Source organism: Melanotaenia boesemani, chromosome 16 (assembly GCF_017639745.1).
Source record: "Melanotaenia boesemani isolate fMelBoe1 chromosome 16, fMelBoe1.pri, whole genome shotgun sequence".
NCBI lineage: Eukaryota > Metazoa > Chordata > Actinopteri > Atheriniformes > Melanotaeniidae > Melanotaenia > Melanotaenia boesemani.
Window position 1 is genome coordinate 33586478 of NC_055697.1, and position 18419 is coordinate 33604896.

Consider the following 18419-nt stretch of genomic DNA (forward strand, 5'->3'; position numbering starts at 1 on the left):
GGGATTAAAAGCTGCTACAGACTGGTTTATACTGGGATTAAAAACTGTTACAGACTGGTTTTTACTGGGATTAAAAGCTGCTACAGACTGGTTTATACTGGGATTAAAAGCCGCTACAGACTGGTTTATAATGGGATTAAAAGCTGCTACAGGCTGGTTTATACTGGGATTAAAAGCTGCTACAGAGTGGTTTATACTGGGATTAAAAACTGCTACAGACTGGTTTATACTGGGATTAAAAGCTGCTACAGACTGGTTTATACTGGGATTAAAAGCTGCTACAGACTGGTTTTTACTGGGATTAAAAGCTGCTACAGACTGGTTTATACTGGGATTAAAAGCTGCTACAGGCTGGTTTATACTGGGATTAAAAGCTGCTACAGACTGGTTTATACTGGGATTAAAAACTGCTACAGACTGGTTTATACTGGGATTAAAAACCGCTACAGACTGGTTTATACTGGGATTAAAAGCTGCTACAGACTGGTTTATACTGAGATTAAAAGCTGTTACAGACTGGTTTATACTGGGATTAAAAGCTGTTACCGACTGGTTTATACTGCGATTAAAAGCTGTTACAGACTGGTTTATACTGGGATTAAAAGCTGCTACAGACTGGTTTATATTGGGATTAAAAACTGCTACAGACTGGTTTTTACTGGGATTAAAAGCTGCTACAGACTGGTTTATACTGGGATTAAAAACTGCTACAGACTGGTTTATACTGTCATTAAAAGCTGCTACAGGCTGGTTTATACTGGAATTAAAAGCTGCTACAGGCTGGTTTATACTGGCATTCAAAGCTGCTACAGGCTGGTTTATACTGGGATTAAAAGCTGCTACAGGCTGGTTTATACTGGGATTAAAAGCTGCTACAGGCTGGTTTGTACTGGGATTAAAAGCTGTTACAGACTGGTTTATACTGGGATTAAAAGCTGTTACAGACTGGTTTATACTGGGATTAAAAGCTGTTACAGACTGGTTTATACTGGGATTAAAAGCTGCTACAGACTGGTTTTTACTGGGATTAAAAGCTGCTACGGACTGGTTTATACTGGGATTAAAAGCTGCTACAGACTGGTTTATACTGGGATTAAAAGCTGTTACAGACTGGTTTTTACTGGGATTAAAAGCTGCTACACACTGGTTTATACTGGGATTAAAAGCCGCTACAGACTGGTTTATAATGGGATTAAACGCTGCTACAGGCTGGTTTATACTGGGATTAAAAGCTGCTACAGACTGGTTTATACTGGGATTAAAAGCTGCTACAGACTGGTTTATACTGGGATTAAAAGCTGCTACAGACTGGTTTATACTGGGATTAAAAGCTGCTACAGACTGGTTTATACTGGGATTAAAAACTGCTACAGACTGGTTTATACTGGGATTAAAAACTGCTACAGACTGGTTTATACTGGGATTAAAAGCTGCTACAGACTGGTTTATACTGGGATTAAAAGCTGCTACAGACTGGTTTATAATGGGATTAAAAGCTGCTACAGGCTGGTTTATACTGGGATTAAAAACTGCTACAGACTGGTTTATACTGGGATTAAAAACTGCTACAGACTGGTTTATACTGGGATTAAAAGCTGCTACAGACTGGTTTATACTGGGATTAAAAGCTGCTACAGACTGGTTTATACTGGGATTAAACATTGTTTCCTGTGACGTGAGAACCTGCGGCTCATGACTGAATCTTGAAGAAAACATAAAAAATGAAAGGATTTTACTTCTCTCCGGGTCTGGTTGGGATGACTCAGCTACTTTGGAGTCAGGTGATCAGTATGTGGCCTCCTGGAAGGTGTGTCGCATTCTGTGTTGTGTAACTTTGGGTAAGCCGACTCTTACAACAGCGAGAAAGTGTTGTCTCAGTCAGAATTACATGTTGTGCTTTGCTCATAGACCTCCTCACTGTGTAAAGCTTCTAAGTGCTGAATAAAAGGTCAGCAGCAGACCTTGACCCACATCCTGCAGCAGATCTGTCCCAGCTGGTCTAAAGCCGTCCTGTCAGCACTCCAGAACCAACCGGACCCTGGGCAGTTATGTGTCTCTTTAATGAGAAGCAATCAGTCAGCAGCATGAATGTGAGGTTGTGAGGAGTGTTTGCATAACGCTGTGGGAGCGCTGCCTGCAGACAACAACAGAGTTCTTATAGAAGCCTTCAGAACTGCTGCCTCCAGCATGACACCACATTTTATTTGTTCCTGTGCACCACAGATGCAGTTTGCAAACAGTCACATCCCTGTGCTTTAAATTCACCTGGAGGAGATATTTTAGAGACGGGAATAAAGCAGGAAACAGCGTTGCATCATTTTACATTTACAGAGTCAAAACTCATCATTTCATGGAAATCAATAACACCTCATAGTTTTTTAAATTTCCATAAAACAAAGTGTTACTCAGGTAAATATCTCAGGAAGCGGTTGGCTGATGATGGTGATGATGATGGTGATGATGATGGACGCCTCTATCAATGCTCAGAGTCAGGAGGATCCAGGGATAGCCCCACATTCACCTTAGAACCACCATGATGATCCAGAAAGACGTGAAGCCCAAGATAGAGAATCCTTCACTATAAACCTCCTTCATCTCCATGGAAACCAACAGAACCTTCATGGTTCATGTCAAACAAAGGCAGAGTCATAGGAGAACACGTTAGCAGAGTTTTTAGAGCTGGAATCAAACTTTTTACCACAAACAGCAACAGTAAGACCTGGTTTCTGGTTCTGGCTACTAGCTCCAGAGTTTCTGTCCCACCATGGTGAGACAGACGTCTCTGGAACCAGCAGAGTCTCTGCTGTCGTGTGACTCCTTGTTTCTGTGGAGAAACTAGCCGAAGCTCTAAAGTGGACTGAGCTGCTCTAACTTATGGTCCCTCTCTCTGAAGGTTAAAACCAGAGTTTGGCCTTTACCTCGAAGTCTTTACTCCTGCTCACATGGTCAGAGTTTCCCTGCAGCTCACACCCACCCGTTGGAGGTCTGAATGTTGGGCTAATTTATCACCTCTCCACACGGTGTGCTCGGTTATTTAATACCAGTGTTGTCACGTGCTTGGAAAAACGTGGAGCTCCGTGTGACGTGAAGTACGAATCATGTATGGCCATGAAGAAGCCGTCCCAGCAGGTGAGAACTGAGAGTCTTCATTTCTTACATCAGCTGGTTATTGCTTTATTGGCCGAAGCAGACTGAACTGGGGCGGGTTCGTAATGCCGCTGCTCTGCCTGGATTCCTGTTTCATTTCCTTCTGGACTTCTCAGTCTGCAACATGTTCAGAATTCCTACAACCTCTTATCAAGAAAACTTCATGCTGGACCTGCGGCATGTGGAGGACAAACCCCTGAAGCTGTTAGATTAATGGATGCTTGATTATTATTATTATCATTATTATTATTATTGTTGTTGTTGTTGTTGTTGTTGTTAAACTTAAAGCGTTCTTCCGGCCCTTCCAGTTTGGTCTCAGGCTTTTCAAAGTTCTGCTGTTGGGCTCTTGGTGTTCTGTTAACCCTTCACAGGTGCAGCCAGTCACCCTCGTGCACCAACCAAACACTCGTGCAGTCTCACTGAAATGCTCTTTAAACTAACTGAACATTTTTCTGAACAGCAGCTGATTAAAGCCTCTTTCCTGCTGGAACACTGAATCTTTTTTTACTGCAGTCAGAATTATTAAAGTGGTAGAATTAATGAACTGCATCATTTTTATGAATCATCTTAATAGAAAGAGAAGTCACCAGTAAGGACTGCAGGCACTCTGTGCATCATAGTGAGCAAACATGAAACAATCCAAACAACAACCCTCTGACTCGACGGTGAAAACGGGCACTGCTGGTTTGTTTAATGTTTGTTCTTTAAGGAAGCAGAACAACCCCCATCTGTCCATGAACAGGTCTGCTACTGATTCTCTTTACATTTAGTTTAAAAGCAAACATCTGAAAATCTGTTGCATCAGTCAAATCACAAGAACCTGCCGAGTTCCAGCAGGATGTCGCACATGCAACCACAACACTTGTTTACTCTGCAAACCTGTGTGAATCCTATTGGTCTGCCTGTGGAGGGGTCCACACGGAGCTGCCATCCAGCATCGGCTCACTCATTTTATGTTGCAGAAGTTCTCTTGTATCTGTTAAAAGTTCTGCATTAAATGCGAGTCAGGTAAACGGAGACCTGCTGTCAGCTCAGTATGGAGCAAAATCTTTCCTCGTTCAGTCTAGTTCACACCGAGAATTAACGCAGTTCCGGAGGAAAACGGGTCCCACCACGCAACACCTGCAAGGTGTTCAGGCAGACAAAAGTCTGTTAAGTTGCTTCTGCTTCCCCCACCGTATACCATAGCTGTCTCACTGGACCCCACACCCCCGTATCCATCCTCCCACCTACCATCAGGTCGCCACTACAAAGTCCCACTATCCCAGAAAAATGAATACAAAAAATCTTTCTTTCCCACGGCCATCAGCACTGAATCTGTTGTCCCACTGTCGTCAGTATCAAGTGGAGAACACATGGCGAGGAGTGAAGCACTACAGATGTCAAACTTCAATCACATCCTTTCCTGAAATACTCACACGTGAGTCGTCTTACTGGCCTGACATTACGTCTGGATTTGGTTACCAGGTCAACGAGTTCCACCCGTGATGCCTCCACCACCTCGGTGTAATGTTCTCAGATTTATGAAGAGGAGAGCTCAGCTCTCCATCAGCTCACGAGCCACAACGTGAGGAGGCTGAAAGGTTTAATCTGGAAGACAGGAAGGCCAAGTCCACCACAGACCTGAGCATGATGACAGCCGTGCCGAGAGAGGGTGGAAATGTCTGCAAACCTCATCAGATGCGCCTTACAGCCACACCTGTACAAGCCACACCTGTACAAGACACACCTGTACAAGCCACACCTGTACATGACACACCTGCACAAGCCACACCTGTACAAGCCACACCTGTACAAGACACACCTGCACAAGCCACACCTGTACAAGCCACACCTGTACAAGCCACACCTGTACAAGACACACCTGCACAAGCCACACCTGTACAAGACACACCTGCACAAGCCACACCTGTACAAGACACACCTGTACAAGACACACCTGCACAAGCCACACCTGCACAAGCCACACCTGCACAAGACACATCTGTACAAGACACACCTGTACAAGCCACACCTGTACAAGACACACCTGCACAAGCCACACCTGCACAAGCCACACCTGTACAAGACACATCTGTACAAGCCACACCTGTACAAGACACACCTGTACAAGCCACACCTGTACAAGACACACCTGCACAAGCCACACCTGCACAAGCCACACCTGCACAAGACACATCTGTACAAGACACACCTGTACAAGACACACCTGTACAAGACACACCTGCACAAGCCACACCTGCACAAGCCACACCTGTACAAGACACACCTGTACAAGCCACACCTGTACAAGACACACCTGCACAAGCCACACCTGCACAAGACACACTTGCACAAGACACATCTGTACAAGCCACACCTGTACAAGACACACCTGTACAAGCCACACCTGTACAAGACACACCTGCACAAGCCACACCTGCACAAGACACACCTGCACAAGCCACACCTGCACAAGCCACACCTGTACAAGACACATCTGTACAAGCCACACCTGTACAAGACACACCTGTACAAGCCACACCTGTACAAGACACACCTGCACAAGCCACACCTGCACAAGACACACCTGCACAAGCCACACCTGCACAAGCCACATCTGCACAAGCCACACCTGCACAAGCCACACCTGCACAAGCCACACCTGTACAAGCCACACCTGTACAAGCCACACCTGCACAAGCCACACCTGTACAAGACACATCTGTACAAGCCACACCTGTACAAGACACACCTGCACAAGACACACCTGCACAAGCCACACCTGCACAAGACACACCTGCACAAGCCACACCTGTACAAGCCACACCTGTACAAGCCACACCTGTACAAGACACACCTGCACAAGCCACACCTGTAAAGGTGCAGACATCTGGAACAATTAAAACAATGAGACTCATTCACCACCCAAAGACTCCACCCTGCAAAGCTGCATATGAGCCACCAAGACCAAGATCCTCTCGGTCCAGTTTGTTTTCTGTCCCGAGACTTTAGTTTTTCTGCTCCTGATATCTGGAACACACTGCCAGAAACCCGGAGTCCGATCCAGACCTGGAGAGTCCTGGAAAACCTGGAGTCCGATCCAGACCTGGAGAGTCGTGGAAAACCCAGAGTCCAATCCAGACCTTGAGAGTCATGGAAAACCTGGAGTTGGACCAGACCTGGAGAATCCTGGAAAAGGTGGAGTCTGATCCAGACCTGGAGAGTCCTGGAAAACCCGGAGTCTGATCCAGACCTCCTCCAGGTTGTTCATTGTTTTACCTTTGATATCTCTACTGATGACAATCAGGATTGTAATAAAGGAGATTTATTTAGATTTATTTCTCAGTATAATTCGCTGTTTTTCTTCTCTGAGTTGCCTCATGTATGAAATGTGCTGTATAAATAAAACGGCCGTCTTCCCCAGTCCTTTACCTGAACCTTATATCATCAGTGATGGTGGAAATGTTCTGCTTTTCTTTCAGTTTTCCTTTCCTTTTCTCTCTTGTTGGAACCAATGAGGTTTTAGAGCCATTCCAGTCTGGATGTCCAAATCAGATTTTCCAACTCTGGAGATTCTTGTAAATAACCAAAACCTGACAGAAAACAAAAGCAAAAACAGTCTAAAACTGAGTCTTAAAAATGAGAGATGGGAGGAAATCTGAGTTATTTAATAGAGAACCAATCCCAACAGTCATTTCACTAGTCGTAGTTTTACTAAGCCAAACACATCCAGTTCCTACAAACGTGAACGGATGCTGATGTAGAGAAAACAGGTCACACAGCCGCCTCATTGGCTAACAATGATTGCAAAGTTAAACAAACCTGCTCCTCTTTGTCTGGCTTGGCTTCTGAACCTCGACCTCTGTTATTGTCCATGTTGGTGCTGTGAGGAGAAATGAGTTTCAGATCCATACGAGGACCCATCAATCTGCACAGACTGAAAACAAATCAGACCAGTTTTATTTAAAACACAAAGAACAAAGAAAAAAAAGTACATGTGGGATTCGTAGCACTACAACTCAAAAGGTTCAGGCCTGAGAAAGTGTTTAAAGTTTTTAAATGTTATGAGACAGTTAAAGGTGGAGAAGGGTGTCCTGCTCCGATGGTAGCTGGTATCATGTTACAACCACAAACCAGAACATTCTGGACTGAGACTGGTCTGTGCTGAGGGATGGCAGAACCAGACCACATTCCTGGCAGGACTACAGCAGTCCAGCAGAACAGCTGCTGCAGACCTAGAAGTCACTCTGTGACCTGGAATTTATTCAGGCAGCCAGTGGAGGTCAATGACTAAAGGTTGGTGACCAAAGGAATCACACAGACAAAAAGCTCAGAGACAGTGGTCTGTTAAACATGGGGGGGCAAGACTATCAGGAGATGTTAGGAATATATGCGATGTTTTCGCGTTGAGACTTTGGAGGTCAGGAATAAGTCCGAAGGTGTCACATTGAGACTTTAGAGGTCGGCAATATGTCCAATGTCGTCACGTTGAGACATTGGAGGTCGGGAATATGTCCCATGTTGTCGCGTGGAGACTTTGGAGGTCGGGAATATGTCCGATGTCGTCACGTTGAGACATTGGAGGTCGGGAATATGTCCCATGTTGTCTCGTGGAGAATTTAGAGGTCAGGATAATGTCCGATGTTGTGACGATGAGAATTTGGAGGTCGGGAATATGTCTGAAGGCGTCACATTGAGACTTTGGAAGTCGGGAATATGTCCGATGTTGTCACGTTGAGACTTTGGAGGTCAGGAATATGTTCCATTTTGTCATGTAGAGACTTTGGAGGTCAGGAATATGTTCCGTTTTGTCGCGTGGAGACTTTGGAGGTTGGGAATATGTTCCATTTTGTCGTGTGGAGAATTTAGAGGTCAGGATAATGTCCAAAGACGTCACATTGAGACTTTGGAAGTCAGGAATGTGTCCAATGTTGTCACGTTGAGACTTTGGAGGTCAGGAATATGTTCCATTTTGTCGTGTGGAGACTTTGGAGGTCAGGAATATGTTCCGTTTTGTCGCGTGGAAACTTTGGAGGTTGGGAATATGTTCCATTTTGTCGTGTGGAGACTTTGGAGGTTGGGAATATGTTCCATTTTGTCATGTGGAGACTTTGGAGGTTGGGAATATGATCCATTTTGTCATGTGGAGACTTTGGAGGTTGGGAATATGTTCCGTTTTGTCGCGTGGAGACTTTGGAGGTTGGCAATATGTTCCATTTTGTCGTGTGGAGAATTTAGAGGTCAGGATAATGTCCAAAGACGTCACATTGAGACTTTGGAAGTCGGGAATGTGTCCAATGTTGTCACGTTGAGACTTTGGAGGTCAGGAATATGTTCCATTTTGTCGCGTGGAGACTTTGGAGGTCAGGAATATGTTCCGTTTTGTCGCGTGGAGACTTTGGAGGTCAGGAATATGTTCCGTTTTGTCGCATGGAGACTTTGGAGGTCGGGAATATGTTCCGTTTTGTCGCGTGGAGACTTTGGAGGTCGGGAATATGTTCCGTTTTGTCGCGTGGAGACTTTGGAGGTCGGGAATATGTTCCATTTTGTCATGTGGAGACTTTGGAGGTTGGGAATATGTTCCATTTTGTCATGTGGAGACTTTGGAGGTTGGGAATATGTTCCATTTTGTCATGTGGAGACTTTGGAGGTTGGGAATATGTTCCATTTTGTCATGTGGAGACTTTGGAGGTTAGGAATATGTTCCATTTTGTCATGTGGAGACTTTGGAGGTCGGGAATATGTTCCATTTTGTCATGTGGAGACTTTGGAGGTTAGGAATATGTTCCATTTTGTCGCGTGGAGACTTTGAAGGTTGGGAATATGTTCCATTTTGTCATGTGGAGACTTTGGAGGTTGGGAATATGTTCCATTTTGTCATGTGGAGACTTTGGAGGTTGGGAATATGTTCCATTTTGTCGTGTGGAGACTTTGGAGGTTGGGAATATGTTCCATTTTGTCGTGTGGAGACTTTGGAGGTTGGGAATATGTTCCATTTTGTCGTGTGGAGACTTTGGAGGTTGGGAATATGTTCCATTTTGTCGTGTGGAGACTTTGGAGGTTGGGAATATGTTCCATTTTGTCGTGTGGAGACTTTGGAGGTTGGGAATATGTTCCATTTTGTCGCGTGGAAACTTTGGAGGTTGGGAATATGTTCCATTTTGTCACGTGGAGACTTTGGAGGTCAGGAATATGTTCCATTTTGTCACATGGAGACTTTGGAGGTTGGGAATATGTTCCATTTTGTCGCATGGAGACTTTGGAGGTTGGGAATATGTTCCATTTTGTCGCATGGAGACTTTGGAGGTTGGGAATATGTTCCATTTTGTCGCGTGGAGACTTTGGAGGTCGGGAATATGTCCGAAGGCGTCACATTGAGACTTTGGAAGTCGGGAATATGTCCGATGTTGTCGTGTGGAGAATTTAGAGGTCAGGATAATGTCCGAAGACGTCACATTGAGACTTTGGAAGTCAGGAATGTGTCCAATGGTGTCATGTTGAGATTTTGTAGGTCAGGAATATGTTCCATTTTGTCGTGTGGAGACTTTGGAGGTCAGGAATATGTTCCATTTCGTCGCATGGAGACTTTGGAGGTCGGGAATATGTTCCATTTTGTCGTGTGGAGACTTTCGAGGTCGGGAATGTGTTCCATTTTGTCGCGTGGAGACTTTGGAGGTCGGGAATATGTTCCGTTTTGTCATGTGGAGACTTTGGAGGTCAGGAATATGTTCCATTTCGTCGCATGGAGACTTTGGAGGTCGGGAATATGTTCCATTTTGTCATGTGGAGACTTTCAAGGTCGGGAATGTGTTCCATTTTGTCGTGTAGAGACTTTGGAGGTTGGGAATATGTTCCATTTTGTCATGTGGAGACTTTGGAGGTTGGGAATATGTCCGATGTTGTCAGGAAGGTCGAGATCATGGGCCCACATGGGTGAACGTGGACGAGGAATGCTCCCTCGCCACTCTGCTTTCATGCTCAGGGGTTCACTGTGAACTTGTGGGGGCCGACAGATGGATTTTTACTTCTCTGTGCTCTCATCCCGTGCATGAGCCTGGTTTTCAGACTAATGAAGGACAACATGAAACATAAGTAATAACTAATCCGGTGAAATAAGTGGTTAGAGGTTAATTCCAGCTCCAACATGATTGTGTTATTTCTGATTTCTATGTGATGTGTATGTGTGTGTGTTTGTGTGCATGAAGTTTGATGAGTCCTTTCGAGCATGGCCGTCCTCTTTGTCTCGTCTCTGTCCGCTCAGAAAGGCTCTTTCTTTGTTGGGACTCACGTGGATTCACCACAACAGACACATCTTCTCCTCTCAGATAGAAAATAACAACAGAGCTGCTCCAGCGTCCAGAGCAGCCTTTCTAAAGCGGCTTTTCATCTTTTTCTTCCCATCGCATCAGAGTCGCTGCAGAACTGGATTCTGCTTCTGCACACATGAAGATTCAGGAATGTTTTGCACATGAATCACAAACTTTAAGATATTTTTAAGATTAATTATTCCCTCTCTTGTTCTAGATCCTTTTACTTACTGCTGAAACGATTTTGTATCTGTTTCTGCGTCCAAAGCGCCTGGTTGTGGGTGATATTCCAGCCACTGCTGAGCAGTCAGTAGCTGCATCTTTCAATCCTGCTTTGGCTGCATTTTTTTTTTTTTAAAGTCTGGACAGCAAGAATTAGACTTGACCTGCTGAAGGTCCAGCTGACCCCAGCCATCCAGCCTGTCAGCAGTTTTCTTTCAGCAACATAGAAATAGACCTCGCAATGACCGCATGACCTGAATATTGCTGGCGCAGACATTTAGGAAGCAAGGAAAGCCCCCCCCCCCCAAAAAAAAATGCTTCCACAGTCAGGAAAACCGTCCCAAAGTTGGGTGCCAAACTTAGCCTGCTCAGCTGTTATAGTGGAGTTATTGATGGAAATTACCCAGTCAGGACAGTTTTAATCCTGGAGAAGCCTGGAAAATATCTTCTTACCACTTTCTGGTCAACAGAAAAATGAAATGAAATGAAATTAAATTAAATGAAATTAAATGAAATTAAATTAAATGAAATTAAATTAAATTGAATAAAACCAACTTTTTTTATCAAGTATTGCTGACCAAAGTTATGAACAGTAAGAAAGCATAAAAACATTTAAAAGACATCAAATAAATTTAGGAATCTAAACATAATAAAATAATGTAAAATGAGATCAAAACCAAAAATAGCATTAAAATAATAATTAAATCAACTCTCAAGCTGGGTCAAAGGCCAAAGAGAAGAGGTGGGTTTTAAGTGGAGATTTAACAGAAATTAGTTTATTTTAATTTCATTTAATTTAATTTCATTTAATTTAATTCAGGAATTACAATTAACCTGGGTGTGTTTAATAAATAAAAGTCCTGATAAATTACATTATTTACAAAAATAGTAATTTAGGTAGAAATTAATATTTTGAATATTAATTTAAGAATATGCAATTAAGCAATTGATCAGTTAAATAACACATTTAATAAATTCTATTTGATTCCATTTACCAATTATTTTCCTTATGATTTTACACATTTAGATATTTTGTGGCTCAGAGAGAAAAAGGAAAAAAAAATATAAAACCAGATATATTTTAAAAGAAATCAGTGTAAGAAAAATGAATATTTCTGTTGCTGTTCTCATTATTCTTTCATTTTTAGTCATGGTTAAACTTTAGATGTTAAAAGGCGAAGAAAAGAAATAATCTGAGTCTGTTCATCAAAATTCAGATAAATGACATTATTATAAGATATTTTGAGTAAACGTAAGATGTGACTCCACAGTCACTGCGTTGATGATCTGAGATGAAAATACCTCCATGATTTCAGTAAATCCAGGATTAACACATTAATCCTCAGCGTTAATCTCTGCAGATGGAGGAAACAGAGGAAAAATAAAAATGACCTGAGTGTTTCACTCATTCCTAAAAGACAGATTCTCTTTCAGGGCCTTTGAATAAAATCAGATAATTTAATAATACGTCATGTGACTGCAGGTTGTTGAGTACAAACATCTTCATGCCTGGATTTGAACATGGCCGAGTCCATGTCAGAGCTCTACGTCCTCACCATCTCCCCGCCAGCCTCCGTCCAGCCCTCCCCACCTTCTCCAGCTGATCATGCTCCCTCAGTGTGGCCCAGGCGTGGCCCAGGCGTGGGGTCCTGCAGCATGGTCAGACAGGAATAGCTGCCTGTCATGCTGAGACTCCCACATGCTGTTTACACGTGAGGCAGTATAAGAAGCAGCAGACTGCAGGGTTGCTTTACTCTGAGAATGTCCGTGTCTGTATTTAGCAGGCTACTGCTACGTTGATGGGATTATCCGTAGGATTCACAGCTCAGACGCAGCTGCAGAAAGTCCACGTTTAACCTGCTTCGTATGAATCTGCCCGCTGGGAGGTCAGGGGTTCAGTCCCCACCTTCCCCAGGTTACATGTCAGCGTCCAAACATCATGATTCTGAGCGGGAAGGCAGTGTGTAACACCACAAAGCTTCTTTATGCATCCACATCCAGACATGTCGTCTGTCTGTTTGCATCCTTTATGATCAGACTCATCAGAGCAAAAGCTGCTTGTGTTTGAGTTAAAGATGGTTAAACAATCCTAACTGATCATCTGGGGTCAAACGTCTGGACATGGCTGTACTCATGTGGCTCTCTGAAGACGTCCTGATAAAACCAAGCTGTGATCAGCTGAGCTCTGTCACTCCTCAGAGAGATGTAGGTGTTTCCAACAAAGCTGAAAACAATGAGGATGCCAGCGAGGTCACACTGATGTGATCAGAGCTATCTAATCTGTGGATGTGGGGGTTCATTCTCTTCCCGCTCAGATCGGGATGATGATCTACTCAAACTCTAACGATGCATGCTGGTGAAAGGTTTCTTTTTTTTTTTTTTTTTTTTTTTTTTTCTTTAACCCTGTCCTGTCCAGCATCCTAACATACAGAACGGTGGTCTGTGTGCCATATTTTGCTTGACAGATTTGCTCTACCAAGGGAGACATGTTATATACATGGCTGCCCTTGATATTTTTATTATTTTTATTGTAATCTTATTTTCTTTAGTCTTATATGTCAGTGCCGAACCTGACAGGGAGATAGAGGAAGAGAGAGAGAGAGAAAAAGGGAGAAAAGGACAGGATTAAAATGTGGAAATAACAGTTGTCTATGCTGCCCAGAACATATCACAAAAACAAACAACAACATAAACTACCACAGTACTACATGATACCGAACGAAAGATAGAATGATGATAATATAAAAAATTACAACAGTCATCAAACGTACCTGCAGATAAACGTACCAACACACAAACATCAGCTACATCTAGTGAGAAGCGGATGGAGAGACGAGCACATTTGTGAGCGTGCACGTGTTAACATGCATGTGTGGCCATGCAACAAGGAGGAAATGTGTACCCGCAAGGGGGCCGCAATCACGCCGCACCCCGAAGCATCAGCGGGGGACGGGGGGAGCCCGAGGCCCCAAAGGCCAAGCAGATCCACAGAGTACCAAGCCCGGGACAGCCAAAGCAGACAGAGCAGTGTAACTGTTATCTCTGTCTCAGTCTTCATATCTGAACTCATTTTCCTTTGTTATCACTTGCTTCTCTTTCCAGCTCTGCAGTTTACTGACATGTCGCTCTATGAGAAGCTCATACTGATGTTCCACGTCTGTTCTTTAGGTTTGTCACTATAGAGCTTCTATACATAGATCCATTCATGCAGGCTCACATGCACTAAAGTGTACATGCATGTACGGAAATATCCATTTCATTAGGTCCTCCTGTTCAACCTCCTGTTAGCACTAATATCCAACCAGCCAATCACACGGCAGCATGGAGTCATGTAGACGTGGTGAAGACGACTTGATGAAGTTCAAGCTGAGCATCAGAATGAGGAAGAAAGAGGATTTAAGAGACTTTGAACGTGGCATGTTGCTGGTCTGAGTATTTACTGGGATTTCCACCCACAACCATCTCCAGGGTTTCCAGAGATGGTCTGAAGAAGAGAAAACATCCAGAGCAGCAGTTGTCTGGACCAGGATGCAGCAGAAGACACACCGGGGTCCTCCTGCCAGCTAAGAACAGGAACACTCACCAACACTGGACAATAGAAGATGGAGAAACGTTGCTGGTCTGATGAGTCTCCATTTCAGCTCCACATTCAGATGCTCGGCTCAGAATCTGCTGGAAACATCATGAAAACATGGATCCATCCTGCCTTGGATCAACGCTTCAGGCTGCTGCTGGAAACGCATTAATGAGCTAAACTAAAGTGGCAAACCAAGCAGACACATCATGTGGTGATAAACTTCTCGTGTTTCAGGAAGTCAGGATTCAGGTAAACGATTAAATGCACCTGAACATTAGATACACTTTAAATAAAAGGTCTGCTCTCTCCCGGGAATGAGACTGAAAGCTTTATTTACTTAAGTGTCGGGGAGGAATGTGATCTGATTTCCAGTTTTTCTGTGACCTTTAAAGCCGGAGCAGAATCATGTCTCCCAGATAAACACAGCGACCGCTTGTTTATAGCCATAGAAACTGAGCAGCTTTCAGTGTTTGTCACCAAACAGCTGTAGCTAAGCATCGACCCGACGGGATGTGGAGGAATCCCCTCACCCCCCCTCTTCTTCACCCTGTATTGATGTTATCAGACAGGGTGAGTAGCATTGATTAGAGCAGATGTCCACGCTCTGCTATCACCTGAAGGGAAGCACATTAACCAGCAGGAGTACATGCAGGACAGCATGTAGAGCAGCAGGATGTGGACCGTTGACCCCGGTCAGCAGACACTCAAAGCTGCACACGGTACATGGAGCGTGCAACCTCCTGCAAGCTGGGTCAGAAAAGATGAGGTTCTGATGGTCAAGCATGAGAAGATGAAGGTCAGGACACGTCAGGGGAAGGTACTCTGTGTTTACTTTCACCCAGCTGAGAAGGACTGGAACCCCAACATCTTAGAAATCTGTATCTGGACCAGGAATGGGCATTTAAAGTGATTCTAGAAGTCTTATATACTGTTTGGGGCCTGGGGCAGAGCTGAAAGCTGCGTTTCCGTTACCCCGAACTGAGCAAAAATATCGCAATAAAAACTGCTAACCACTACGTTTAAAAAAACCCTAAAATCTGGCTAAAACATTTTTACGCTTTCATGAGGGGTTCTGTAGACGTGTTGATGTAGAAGTAACGGAAACTTTATTCGCTTTTACACATCCCAGGAGTGACGTAGGGGGTCACGGGACCAGGTCATTTGGAGTAAAGATGGAGACGGAAATCTTTTTACAAATAATTAAAGAAAATATAAAATATAACCACCATCCATGATGGACAACAACAAAAGCTTTACAAGGAATCAGAAATCTCCCTCCTCAGAGAGGAGTTCACAGGACGAGATCTTACCAGGAGAAACGGCGCTCAGTGGAAACACCTGCAAATTGCAACTGCACTTTGTCGAAGTTTTAGAAAGGCAGCCTCTGACTCCATTAGTCCAGGTTCTGGCAGAGATAGACGCCTGCTGATCTCTGAAGGTTTGTGGAAAAACAGTGAAATAGTAAAAGAGCCCAGGAGTTGTCGTGTAGGATGTCCATCAGGAGCAGACGCCATCCAGAGCTCAGAGGCCACAATACAGAAACAAGCTCTGTATCTGGACGGTGAAAACAGAGACATCTACCTCTGAATCAGTGGTGATGGGACAGGTGGTGGTTTGGGGATCACCACGTTATTAAAGTAGTAGCTTTAACGCACAACAAGTCCTGGATCTGGTCTTCCACGTTGAGGAGACTGATACTGACCAGGAGGAGACGGGTTCAGGAAGATGCTCCTTCCAGGAATATTTCAGCTTCCAACTGTTTGAAAGTTTTCCTGCAAATTCCAAATGAAATAAAATAGATTCAGACCATTCTGGGTTTTATGTTTTTATGTATTTTAAAAACCAGGAAATGATACTGGGTGATAGATGTTTTTTTTTTGTACTAATCAACAAAAGCATACTTCTGACTTATAAAACATTTATTGTCATGCCTGCGCCTCCTCCACCAGTGCGCTGTCTACTGATCACCGATTCTGGCTACAATACCCATGATTCATCTGCCTCTGCCATCTTGGATGCCACCTGTGAGCAATCATCATCATCATCAGTCTCATGAACAACACCTGTCCACACCGCTACTTATACCACCAGTTCCATTGTGTAGTCTTATTCCCATGTTCCCGTACTCATTCCGCTGATCCTACTGGATTAAAACTCCTCAAACTGCTGCCTGTGTTTGTGTCTGCCTCCACACCGGTCACAGCTAGCTAGCTTCAGGGCTAACTCCCTTTGATTACCCAGCAGCAGCTAGCTAGCTAGCTAGCTTCAGGGCTAACTCCCTTTGATTACCCAGCAGCAGCTAGCTAGCTTCAGGCTTAGCTCCAGCAGCGGTGAAGCAGATGTGGGACTCTGCTGGAACAAGAAGAGCTGTGTGGTGTTTATTGCTAAAGCTGGAAGCAAAAACATTCACTGCAGCTGTATGCAGCCGTTTCATAGACCAGACCGGTCCACCAGACCAGACAGGGCAGAAAACTGTGCTTTTTAATGGATGTGATTGATGACAAAAAGCTTGTTTTGAAACACAAAAGCTGTCACTGACAACAATAAATACAAGTTATGTTCAAACAAAGTTTAACAGAATTTTTACTGTTGTGAATGAAACATTATCAAACATTTAAAAAAACTTTTTATTAGAAGTGTGAAGATGTTTTTAAACTTTGGTTATCATCAGCAATGTGTTCAAGTCAAGAACTAAAGTCTGAAAGTCATTCATACATCAGACCTCTGGCATTAGCTTTCAGTGTGATTCAGTATCAGCTACAATCCATGCATAGGCTAATATTATGTTTGCTGCATTATAATGAAAATGGAGATAAGTATGTGTCACCATGACACCAAATAATCTAGACATATGGTTTGGAAATTAACTTAGAGAAGATTTTCAACTTTAAGAAAAGCAAATGTACCCCAACAACAAGAAGTCAGCTGCTATCTTGCTAGCAGGCAACATTGTTGTTTGGCATCACCTTGCATCTGGTTTGTGGAGCAGAAAAAGGATCCCGCTGTAGCTATCTGTGCTAAATGCAGGCCACCAGTGTGTAGACATGAGGTATGCTGGTCTTTGCAGAACCAGAAGCAGCAGGCCTGAAGTCTGCATGCATTCTTTCCCTTTAATAAACAGCTGCTGACGTCAACACTGCAGAGCAGAGAGCACTACGAAACACAGGATGCAGTTACACCTTCTCTTTACTGCTTTAAGTAACCCAAAATGCCATAAAGAAGCTGTTTGAAGGCATTTAACTGCTGGCAACAATCAGCAGCTCTAATTTAATTTTGACTGCATCACATGGGAAAGTTGATAAGGTAGCATGGCCCACTTCTCATTACCTGTTTATTCTCATTTGCAGAAGCAAAGTTCCATAAAACAAGAAGTTAGATTTCCTCAAGCTCTTATAAAAATCAGAACCATGAATATCTCCCCGCAAACCAAACGCATCATAAACAGAAAGCCAGGAAAAACTCAGCTCGAGACTCCCAGCACAGTCAGACTTCTGACACGAGTCTCAGCCCAACTTTAAAACCACTTTATTTCTGCAGCGTGGAGGAACGTTTTTGTGCTGCAGAGCTAAATTGGTGCTTCTTATTTGGTGCATTGGGTCACACCACAAAGCAAACACACCCCCACTTATCTGCCACAAGGCTTGTTTCCTGACTGGGTCTGCTTCTCTCCTGGACATGGTGTAAAGCTAAAGATTTTACATTAGATGTGTTTCGCACTGGTTCCAGCATTTATTAAGGTCCAGGTAATAAACGTAAAGGCTGTGGCAGTCTCTCCCAGAACACCAGAAACACTCGTTCAGTTCCTGTGCTGGCATTAGCAGGGCAGGTTGCAAACAAGAGGACCTTTGTTACCTTTTTATTTTTTAAGCTAAGCAGACTCACCGCAGCAGCACAGAGACACCTCTGTATTCCTGCCTGCCTGCTTGTGTACGTCACTGTTGATGCTTTGTGTCACTGCGGTCACATGCTATAAAAATCCAAACTTGTTGTGTTGTTTCATGAAGAGTGAGGGAGAGGAGAGTGGAAACATTTATTCATCCATCAGTTTCAATATAACAGAAGAAAATTATTTAATGGTAAAAAAGACAAATCATTTTATCTTAAATGGAGCCATAAATACTAATCGTCCACTTTATCAGCTCCACCTGCTGTTAACACAAATATCTAATCAGCCAATCACACGG

The 18419-nt window shown here is 43.7% G+C and overlaps 1 protein-coding gene across 1 annotated transcript; it reads left to right on the forward strand.

Moving 5' to 3' along the window:
* Positions 1-4807: 4807 nt before the first annotated feature.
* LOC121655408 (repetitive proline-rich cell wall protein 2-like) lies at positions 4808-6375 on the forward strand. The gene is made up of 2 exons (XM_042010017.1): positions 4808-6003; positions 6177-6375. The coding sequence occupies exons 1-2, from the start codon at positions 4808-4810 to the stop codon at positions 6373-6375; spliced, it is 1395 nt and encodes a 464-aa protein (XP_041865951.1).
* Positions 6376-18419: the final 12044 nt, after the last annotated feature.